At 40.7% G+C, this 12112-nt stretch overlaps 1 protein-coding gene across 1 annotated transcript in view; it reads right to left on the bottom strand.

Annotated features, from left to right (window-relative positions):
- Positions 1-12112, bottom strand: part of LOC132209792 (cilium assembly protein DZIP1-like) — a 38647-nt gene that overhangs the window by 25548 nt on the left and 987 nt on the right. The window contains exons 2-3 of the mRNA XM_059646962.1: positions 11861-12029; positions 10674-10797 (exon numbers count right to left, since the gene is read on the bottom strand). Of these exons, the coding sequence (XP_059502945.1) occupies positions 10674-10797; positions 11861-12029 (293 nt within the window). The remainder of the gene's footprint in view (positions 1-10673; positions 10798-11860; positions 12030-12112) is intronic.

Genomic DNA, 12112 nt, shown 5'->3' with positions numbered 1-12112 from the left:
AAACTTCATCAAACATCCTGCTAAATCTTTCCTGAACCCTCTCTAGTTTAATAATATCCTTCCTGTAACAGGGTAGCCAGAAGTGCACACAGCACTCCAGAAGAGGTCTCACCAATGTCCAGCACAACATCAACATGACATTCCAACTCCTTTACTCAAAGACTTGAGCAATGAAGGCAAGTGTGCTAAATGCCTTCTTAACCAACCAGTCTACCTGTAATGCAAATTCCAAAGAACTACGTACCCATAGGTCTTTCTGTTCTACAACACTATCTAGGGCTCTACCATTAATTGTGAAAGTCCTGCCCTTGTTTGTTTTACCAAACTGTAATTTCCCTGCATTTATCCGAATTAAATTCAATCTGCCACTCCTCAGCCCATTGACCTTAATGATCAAGACCTCTTTGTAATGTTAGATAACCAGCTTCACTGTCCATATACCACTAATTCTGATGATCCTGTTTGACTCCATGACTCCTCCCTTCCCTTTCTCATTTCCATTTCTGGGGACAGGTTGGCCAAAAATATCCCCTACAAACCCATTGACTCCCAGGCTTTAGAGATCAGGAACGGAAACAGAAATTGCTGCAGGAATATAAGAAGTCTGGCTGCATCTATGGAGGTTTAGCATTTTGGGTCCAGTGGCCCTTCTTCAGATCCGTTAACATTAATAGTCCCCATGAGTGGCTATTCATTCTTTCAAGCTGTCTTTTACCCAATCGTTTGTCTATCAAAATATTTTTTCTCTCCTTGCTCCATGTCCATTAATTCCCTATTTCTCCCTCCCCCCTCATCTCCACCTTCTACATAAATATCAACCTTTTCCTAGTTACCATCAGTTCTGAAGAAGGATCACTGAACCCGAAATGTTACCATTGCTGTCTCTCCACTTATGCTGCCAGACCTACTGAGTTTTTCCAGCAATTTCTGTTTTTGTTAGGAATAGGAGGTTAGTCCAGATGAATGTAGGGCTGGAGAAATGATTTATATTTCCTGGACATTGGGGCTACTCTGGGGGGCAGTTGGACCTGTACAAAGCTGATGGATTGCAGCTCAGCAGGAATGGGACCAGCATCCTTATGGAAAGGCCTGCTTGTGCTGCTTGGAAGGGTTTAAACTAACTTGAGGTCCACAGAGAATGTTAAGCAGCGGAAGATGAATAGCCAAAATTAAAAGTGACTGCAAGTGAGTCAGAAAGGCTTAGATATTATACGGTAGTGAAGGCATAAGAGAGTTTGCCAAGGTTAGATAGTATTTATTTTAATATAAGGTGCCTGACAGACAAAACAGATGAGTTCAGGGCACAAATTAAAACATGTGGTTTTTTTTTAGATTCCCTACAGTGTGGAACCAGGCCCTTCGGCCCAACAAGTCCACACCGCCCATTGAAGCATCCCACCCAGATCCATCCCCCTACAACGCACACATCCCTGAACACAACAGGCAATTTAGCATGGCTGATCCACCTAGCCTGCACATCTTTGGGCTGTGGGAGGAAACCAGACCACCCAGAAGAAACCCACACAGACATGGGGAGAATATGCAAACTCCGCACAGACGGTCACCCGAGGCTGGAATCGAACCCGGGTCCCTGGTGCTGTGAGGCTGCAGTACTAACCACTGAGCCACCTTGCCGCCCAGTGTCTGATGTCATTGTTGTCACTGACGCATAGTTGAGACACGGGCAGGACTAGGACCTCAATATTCCAGGATACAAAGTCTTCAGATGAGATATGGAAGGAGTTAAACGAGTAGGAGGTGTCACAATTTTCATCAGAGAATTGAAGTCAAATGAAGCCCTATTGGTAGAACCTAAGAAAAAAGGAGCAATGCTGAAGATGCCTGAAAAATCCAAGAGAAATACAAAATTAGATATGTAGGCAAATTTCAGGGAGTGTAAAGGTAACAGATAAGTTAACTTCTTCAACATTAACTGAGGTAGTCATTGGAGAAATTGGAATTGTGAAAATGCAAGCAAGTCGGCTTTTTGAGGCTCTTACAACAGAGAGGGCAGTCCTAGACAATTTCAGATGAATGAAGCTAAGCAAGTGTTTTAAGTATCAGTGGGGAGCATTTTGTAGACAGCAGTCTTAACATATGACTCTGTTAGATCCAAGGCAATAAAGGAACAGGAGAAGGATGGGTCTGAAATAAAACTTTTCAACAAAGGGAAGGATGATTCTAATAAGATCAGATACAAGTTGGCCAGAGCGATTGGGTGCAGATACCTTCAAATAAATCTGTCTAAAAACAATGGGGTACATTTAAGAAGGAAATATGGAGTGTATAGCATGAATAAATTCTAGTAAAGAGAAAGGAAGGAACCATCAATTTCTGTGAACACTGAATATTGAGGAATATTTGGACATTGGATTAAGTGAAAAAGGGAGGCTTACAGCAAATACGAGGTCTCAAAACAGCAGAGGCCCTGGAGAAGTATAGAATGTGCAAGAGGGAATTTAGAAAGGATATTAGGAGAACTAAATAGGATGCATTTTGGAAGATCTAATTCACGAGCAAACTATACAGCAAATGGAAAAGTCCTGGGGAAAATTGATGTTCAGAGAGATGTGGGTGTTCAGGTCCATTGTTCCCTGAAGGTGGCAATGCAGGTCAATAGAGTGGTTAAGAAGGCATATGGCATGTTTTCCTTCATCAGACGGGGTATTGAGTACAAGAGTTGGCAGGTCATGTTACAGTTGTATAAGACTTTGGTTCGGCCACATCTAGAGTACTGCGTACAGTTCTGGTCGCCACATTACCAAATGGATGTGGATGCTTTGGAGAGGGTGCAGAGGAGGTTCACCAGGATGTTGCTTGGTATGGAGGGAGCTAGCTATGAAGAAAGGTTGAGTCGATTAGGATTATTTTCATGAGAAAGACAGAGATCGAGGGGGGGACTCATTGAAGTCTATAAAATCATGAGGGTTATAGACAAGGTGGATAGCAAGAAGCTTTTTTCCAGAGTAGGAGACTCAATTACTAGGGGTCATGAGTTCAAAGTGAGAGGAGGAAAGTTTAAGGGAGATATGCGTGGAAAGTTCTTGACGCAGAGGGTGGTGGGTGCATCAAACGCGTTGCCAGCAGAAGTGGTAGACGCAGACATGACAGTGTCTTTTAAGATGTATCTGGACAGTTACATGGATGGGCAGGGAGCAAAGGGATACGGACCCTTAGAAACTAGATGACAGGTTTAGACAGAGGATCTCGATCCGCACAGGCTTGGAGGGCCGAAGTGCTTGTTCCTGTGCTTTAATTTTCTTTGTTCTTTGTTTGTTCTTTGTTCTAAAAGGGGCTACGGAAGAATACTGGTAATGAAATAGAGGAAAATCCCAAGTATTTTACAAGTACACTCAGGGTAAAAGGAGTGAAAGATTGGGCCTGTTAAGGGCCATAGTGATAATTTATGTGTGGAGCCAGAATATGTAACTGGGGTTCAAAGGAATGCATTGGATTGGTGTTCACCAATGCGAGGAAAAATATGGGATTAAATATCAGGGATATTGTTGAAAAAATTAGCATAGACAGACAAGAAGTTCTGCTAGGCTGGTAGCCTTACAAATTGGTAAGTATCCAGACTGAATGAAATGTATCCCAGGTTGTTGAATGAGGCAAGGAAGAATATAACATGGGCGCTGGAAAATTTTCAATTCTTCTCTAGCCACAGGCAAGATGTCGGGGGACTAGAAGGCAACCAATGTGGTACTATTTTTCAAGAAGGGAGCAAGGGAAACTACAGGCCAGATATTCTAAACACAGCGGCAGAGAAGAATTCTGAGGGACACAATTAATCTGCATTTGGAGAGGTAGTGATTAATCAACTAAGTCAGCATGGTTTTGTTCAGGGAAGTCATGTCTGACCAACTTGAGTGAATTTTTTTTGTAGAGGTAAACAGGTGTGTATAGATTAGAGCAATGTTTTTCATGTAGAATTGTACAGTCATATGGCACAGAAACAGAGCCTTCAGCCCAACTCATCCATACGAATCAGGTATTCTAAACTAGTACTATTTGCCTGCATTCGGCTCACATCCCTCTAAACCTTTCCTATCCATGTATGTTGGAAGGTCTTTTAAATTTTGTAACTGTACTCACATCATGTTGAGATTCCTCTGGTGCCTCATTCCTTTTTCCTCCTACGTCATTGGTTCCAACATGTACAATGACATCTGGCTGCTCAGGCTCCCTTTTGAGAATTTGCCGCAATCACTCTGAGACGTCCTTGATACTGGTACCAGGGAGGGAACATATCATCCTTGAGTCTTGCTCATGGTCCCAGGAATGCCTGCTTATGCCCCTGACTAGAGACTTCCCTATCACAATTGCTCGCTTGGGCTTTGCCATACCCTGCTTTACCCTGCTGCTATTTCCTCCCAGTACTATCCAAAACAGTATAAAAACTAAAAGAATTGCAGGTGCTGTAAATCAGGAACAAAATACAGAAGTTATTGGAAGTTCAGCAGGTCTAGCAGCATCTGTGAAGAAAAGATCAGAGTTAACATTTTGGGTCCAGTAACCCTTCCACAGGACCTGTTCTGCGGAAGGATCACCGGACATGAAACATTAACTCTGATTTTTGCTTACAAAACAATATAATAATTTGGGACAGCCACAGGAGACTCCTGCATTACCTGCTTATCTCTCCTGGTGATCCCCCATCTACGTGACAGTACTTGTGGTGCAACCACCTCCCTGAAGCTATTATCTATCACACTCCCTGCCTCCTGTTTCTTCCTCAGCTCCTCCAACTGTCGCTTCAACCAATCCATGTAGTCTGAGGAGCTGTAGCCAGACATCCTTCCAGACATGGTTGCCAGGAATACTTGGCTGCTCCCTGATCTTCCACATCTGACAGGAGGTGCATACTACTCCACTAGCTGCCATCTTTGCTGCTTCAATAACTAGCAGACTTAGGGGGGAAAAAAATGGTCTTACCTTACCCTTACTTTATTGCTGCTCACCGCCCTCAACAAAGTCTGGTATTCAACTAGGACTGCTCTTAGGTCTAAGCAACAGCACCTCAACCACAAAGCAGCCCATTGCAAAAATGGTTAGATAAGACACAACAATGTCTTCCTCCACCACATGCCTAAACTCTCACATTAGCTCACCTCCCAGCACTTGTACGCTCTTGCCGGTTGCACTCTATTGTCTACCTGGACTTCAGCATCTCTTTTGATAAGGTCCCACAGGTGAAACAGACAGGAGAGATAAGAACCTGTGGATCAAAACAAAATTGGCAAACTAGATCCAGAATCAGTTGAGTGGTTGGAGACAGAGGGTGATGGTTGAGGGGTCTTTTTCTGACTGGAAGTCGGTGACTAGTTCGGTCCCACAAATTCTTGCTGTTTGTGGTTCATAGCCTTGGATTGCAAGAGGATATAGCAGGCTAGTCAGATGGGCCGATCAGTAGCGAATGGAATTGAATCCAGATAGATGTGAGGTGATGTACTTGGCCAGGACAAACAAGCATACTAAACAAATATTTCATCTCTGTGTTTACTGTGGAGTAAGACATGGAAACTTATAGAGGTTTATAAAATAATGAGGGGCATGGATAAGATGAATAACAAAGGTCCTTTCCCTAGAGCGGGGGAGTCCAAAACTAAAGGGCATTGGTTTAAGGTGAGAAGTGAAAGATTTAAAAGAGACCAGAGAGGCAACTATTTTACATAAAAGGCACTGCATATATGGAATGAACTGCTAGAGAAAGTGCTAGTAGTGGGTACAGCTACAAAATTTAAGAGACATTTGGGCAGGTACATAAATAGGAAAGGTTTAGAGGGATGTGGGCCAAACACATGCAAATGGGACCACTTCAATGTGGGATACCTGGTCAGCATGGATTAGTTTGGACCGAAGAGTCTGTTTTCTCATGTTGTATGACTCTAAGCCTCTAAAAGTTCCCAGGATTAAAAGGACCTTGGTGTGCATGTGTACCAGTGCTTAAAATATCAGGATTAATGGATAAAATGGTTAAGAAGGCATAAGGAATACTTAACTTTATTAGTCGAGGCAGAGGTTTTAAGAGCAGGAACATTATGTTGGAACCAGATAAAAGACAGATTTGGCCACAGCTCGAGTATTGTGTGCAATTCTCGTATCAAATTACAGGGGGATAATATGGCAGCAGTGAGGGTGCAGAGGATGTTGTCTGGCCTGGAGACTTTGTTATGAAGAGAGTTTAGATGGGCAGGGTTGTTTTTCTTCAAGCAGAGGAGATTGTGAGGTAACATGTTTGAGATGTATAACATTATGGGACGCAGGAAGAAACATTTTCCCTTGAAGGAGGGATCAATAGTCAGGGAACATACAGTTTGGGTTGGGGCTGAAGGTTTAGGGATTTCAGGAAAGCCTTTTTCACCCATAGTGTGATGAGAATCTGGAGGGTCTACATATAAAAGTGTCAGAGGCAAAAAACCCTCATATCATTTAATTTAGATGAGCACTTGCAATGCCTAGGCGTACAAGGCTATGGGACAAAGGCTGGAAAATGGGATTAGAATGGTTAGTTAGTTGTTTCTGACTGGCGCAAATGCAATGGGCCAAATGGCTTTTCTAAACATCTTGGTCATAAAATGCCTACCTCAAATCTATAGGCTATAACTCTTGATTCTGGACTTGTTAATCATTGGAAACATCCTTCCTGCATTTACCTTGTCTAGACCTGTTAGAATTTTGTCAGGTTCTATGAGATCCACCCCCTCTTTCTTCTAAGCTAAAGTGACTCTTGCCCCAACTGATCCATTCATACATCACTCCTGCCATCCCAGGAATCAGTTCAGTAAGCCTTTGTTACACTTCATCTTAGCCAGAACATCATTCCATAGATAAGCAGGCCAAAACTACACACAATACCCTAGGTCAAAACTCACATGATGCCAGGATATATGCCAACAGGTTTATTTGAAAACACAAGCTTTCGGAGTCTCAGTCCTTCTTCAGCTGTTAGTGAGAGAGGTGGCATCAGACATGGAATTTACAAGCAAAAGATCAAAGGGTCATAGAACTGATATGAATATACTGAATGAACCTAAGATGGCTGTTAAGTCTTTAAACAGTTAGAAAGGAGATATGGGTTTCGACTGATAAATATTCAAATCCCAGAATTTCATTCAAGTCACTGCCCCAAGATAAATATCAGTTTACCAGCAGTGATATCTCAGATCAGACAATGTATTTTAGGTGTGTGGCCCTGTTTAGAATCAGTCTACCTGAAGATCTTGAAGGAGCCCCTCAATAAGAACGAGATACAATGCTCAACTCATCCATCGCCAGTTTCAACATGCCACAGCAAAAAACCATAATGACCTCCTCAGAAGACAGGGACAGGATACAAACGATAGGGTACGCTTCGTCATTCAGTACTTCTCGGGAGCGGAGAAACTACTCCATGTTCTTCACAGCCTTCAACACATTATTGATGACGATAAACACCTTGTCAAGATCTTCCCTATGCCTCCCCTTCTCACCTTCAAACAACGGCCAAACCTTAAACAGGTCACTGTTTGCAGCAACCTACCCAGCCTTTAGGCCAACATCAACCACAACACCATACAATCCTGTCACGGCAAACTCTGCCAGATATGTCACATTATTGACATGGACACTGCCATCATACGTGGGAAGACCACCCACCATGTGCATGGCAGATACTCGTTGTGTCTTGGTCAACATTGTCTAGCTACAGGCAAGGATGCCCTGAGGTGAAACCGTGCAGACACTAAGACAATGGATAATTGGACACTACACAACAATTCTAGTATACTGATAAAACCTTTAGTTATCTTGGGGAAGTGATTTGAAATAAATTCTGTTATTTGCGTATTAATTAATCGAAACCTGCATTTCCTTTCTAACTGCTTAAAGATTTAATAGCCATCTTAGGTTTGTTAGGGGAGGCAATGGCCTCGTTGTATTATTGCTGCACTGTTCATCCAGAGACTAGATAATGTTCTGAGGACCAGGGTTCAAATCCTGTCATGGCAAATAGTGGAATTTGATTTCAGTAAGTATCTGGAAATAAGTCTAATGATGACCATAAATCCATTGCTGATTGTTGGGAAAAGCCCAGCTGGTTCACTAATGTCCTTTAGGGAAGGAAACTGCTATCCTTACCTGGTGTACATGTGACTCCAGATCCACAACAATATGTTGACTCTTAACTGCCCTCTGGGCAATAAATGCTGTATTGCCCTTACCCCATGAATGAATAAAGAAAAAAAATACATTCACATCAGTTCTATTACCCTTTGATCTTTTTCTTTTCAATTTTGTAACTGATGCCACCTCTCTCACTAACACACCTGAAGGAGCCAGACTCCAAAATCTTGTGTTTGGACAATAACCTGGTGTCATTGATTTTTGACTTTGTTGTCCCCCCAAATCCAACACCAATACCTCACATTACAATACACTAGGTGTAATGTCACCAAGACCTGTATGACAATAGCGAAATCCTGGCTCCTACACTCAAAAACCTCTCACTTTGAAGGCCAACATATGCTTTGCTTTCTTCATTGCTGTACCTGCATGCTTACTTTTAGCAACTGGAGTCTAAGGACACTTGTGAATTGATCCTATTAATTTAAAACCAAACTCCCACACCCCATTTTTATTTGCTCATTCGAGACATTAACTATTAAGGCAACAGTTGACAGTCTGATGAGATCATTCATGAAACTTAAATTATAAAGTTGAGACATAGGCTTAAGGAAACTTGTTTTATACTACTTAAAGAACAGATTAAAAAAACAAACACAAGTGATTATAATAATTGGAATGATGTCAGCTAGTGGATCTTGTTAGGGCCGCCCATAACTGAGAGACATAAAATGACTGATAAGTAGCTAAGCAGAATTAAAAGCCTGATCCAGCATTTAAGTGAGATCATGAGTTGACACTATGGTACTTTTGAACAGGGGTTATTCCAAGGTGAAAGAAAGTCCTGCACAAACACCAGCTGCAAAAAGGTTTGTTAGAGACAGTTTGATAAGAAACATCCAAGGACAGACGACTTGAACATTTGTAATAAACGTTGAAGGGAAAAATGAGCTCCTATAATAACAAATACCAATGAGTTAATGGCATTATGGCTTACAAAAATCTGGAGGATCAAACAAGTTCCTTAAACTACATTTACTCCAGTCTCATTAATGAAAGGACGTTGTCCCATTAGATGAAGAGTTAGTCAGGACAAGGGGCGTAAATCTCATCCCAGAAGATAGCATACTGGCAGCCTAGGCCTATGGTTGTGAAAACAACAGTTAAAGTCATTTCAGAGTAATTAGTTGTTTCTTTGAAATTATTCACAATATTAAGAAGTAGGTACTGGTTAAAGTTTCTTCAGATAATCACAGAGATAGATTTCAACACAATTATGAATACATTTATATAATAAAAATACAAAGATCACTAAAATCATTAGAATAAAAGATTTAAATATAGATGTGAAAGTTAATTAGTTTCAAATGGCTTTCCCCTTTTCATTAAAGGAATTCTTAGTGCACAGTGTAAGAAACAAATTGCTCACCACTCATTAGCTAAAGAATGCTAACAGTAGGGGTAGATAAAGAACTTAACATATAACTAACTTGATAATAGAATAAATATTATGAATTTTATAGCCTGTTAGTGAAGACCGACTGCCTTTTGTATATTTTTTAATTAGGACAGTGGGAAATATATGATGAGTAACAAAAGTTGAGAGTTGACTTTCCGAAAATCAAATTGGCATGTAAGGACAGCTGCACATCATCCATCATCCAACGGCTTGATGGAAAGAGCAGTCCAAACTTTGAAGACAGGCTTAAAAACACAGCCTACAGCTTCATTCAATGCCAAACTGTACCAGTTTGATTGTAGGAACACCCCTCACGCAACTACAGGAACAGCTCCAGCAGAGTTGCTAATGGGGCAAAAACAGGTTAAATCTGATCCTTTCTGTCCTTTGGGAAAGATGAAATAGCTTCAGCAATGCCAATGCTGGACAAAAGACTCCTCTAAGCTAGACAGGCATTTACTTCAGGGGGCAAAGTTTGGTGTTAAAACAATGGGAATGGCCCTGCATGGGTAAAACGTATAATCCACACAAGATCCAGGCCCATGACATATAAAATTCAGGTAGGTAAGGTGGGTCAAACAAGTATGTGGGTAAGAGGCAGGGCTATGGTCCGGTACATGTCTCCTTATCTGTGGGAGAGTCGGAGGGTCTGTGTGGGATGCTCTTTGGAGGATTAGTGTGGACTCGATGAGCTGAACAGCTTGCTTCCACACTGTAGGGATTCTTTGATTCTCAAAGGAGAACACTAAATCTTCTCCAATCTATGTATTTCCTTCATCCCTGTAATCATTCTCATAAAATCTTTCCAGTACCCTTGGTATTGTTTCCTAAAGTGTGGTACTAGAATTAGAAAGACTGCTTCAATTGAGGTCAAACCAATGGTTTGTAAGTTCTCAGTTCTGTATTCAATGTTTCTATTTATAAATAAGCTCAGGGTACTGAATGCCTTTTTAATCACTTCCTCAAACTGCCCTGCCACCTTCAATACTTTGTGCATACATATTCTCCAGTTTAAATGTGCCCACACACTATTTAGAATTATCTGTCTTAGTTTATATTGCCTCATTGCCTTATATTGAAATGTACTTAATAGAAAAAGCTTTGAAAATACCTCAATGTTGTCGAAGATAACTTAGGAGAAGGTGCTTTTGTTTTACAGATCTTGGAACAAGATGGCTGTGAGACTTTACTCAATACATTGTCTGATTTTCCACTTATCCTGCTTGCAAATTTATCTGTGGATACAGAAACATTAAAATTGACAAATGGAATGGAGTCCCCCCTAGTATAAATCTACATCCTTATTTCTTGAAATAAACATTGCCACTTTAATCCACAATTGACACACATGTGCCATGTTTCAAATTTATGACTCACCTGTAAATTCAGGCAGAAAGGATAATGAAGAGAATAATTTGTGTTTGTTTGTGGGTCCCAATGTTACACTTGGACGAAAATACATTTCATAAATATATACATCTAGGCATACGAACCAAAGGGCAATTATTGAGGAAGTGGCCAATTCGATGGTCACCTCTGGGATCCCCATGTAAATAATAAGCAGGGTGCAATCCCCAGGTTAGAGGGCCAATCAGAGGCACCACTGACAGCAGCAATCTCAGAAGTGGGAGTTGCCTAGTTAGAAAGATGAATAAAGGGGACATCTAAAGCTGCAGGAGTCCTCTAAAGACTTATCGGAAATTTTAAAACAAAGCAAAGGGGTAAGCTCGCAATATGGGGCTCAACTGTGATCACTTTAGCACACTGACTATATAGTTGTAAGCAGGAAATTCCTCTCCCACAGTTGACACTGATACAAAGTATAATCATTAAGTGTTCTAGCCTTGTCTTATTGCTTCTAAGCTATTGCTATCTATGCCCCCAAAATAGGACCCACTCCATCTTTTACTTGAGCATACTATTTATGAGGTGGTACAACATTTTTGTGTTCTATTTATGTTGACTCTTGTAATTCATATTCATTTTATCAGCCCATTTTCCTCTTCATTCCCCTTTCAAACTATTGACCTATTCACAGTTGAAGAATTCATGTATTTTGCATCACATGTCCTTTTTCAAAGTTGACCTGAAATGATTAACAATGAAAAATTTCAAGAGAGTTATATGTCTTTCCAAATGACTAAATCAAACTAGTGAATGACCGTTCAGATTTATAATGAATGGGTATATTAGCATAAATTTTATATTTTTTGCATCATAACAAAACCAGTAGTTTTGCATTGTCATTAGAAAAAGTATTAGGTAAACCATAGTGACATAGCAATACAATAAGCTTACTTTTTAAACGGCAAAGATCCTCTTTGCCTTTAATCTTATCCTCAACTTTGCGTGACAAGCTTTCACGATAAAGATAAAAGTTTGGGAACACTTTAGACTTTTCTTCTCTGTCAGAATCAACAGTATCCAGAATTCTTGTAAGCTGTCCTTCAGAAATGCCTTGAACATCCTAGGAATTAATGTGCTCCACATTACTAATTTAAAAAATCTAAAGAATGGTGATGCTTTCTGACTAAAATATACATTACTCCA

This window comes from Stegostoma tigrinum, chromosome 6, assembly GCF_030684315.1.
Source record: "Stegostoma tigrinum isolate sSteTig4 chromosome 6, sSteTig4.hap1, whole genome shotgun sequence".
NCBI lineage: Eukaryota > Metazoa > Chordata > Chondrichthyes > Orectolobiformes > Stegostomatidae > Stegostoma > Stegostoma tigrinum.
This window is presented reverse-complemented; position numbering and strand designations above follow the sequence as displayed.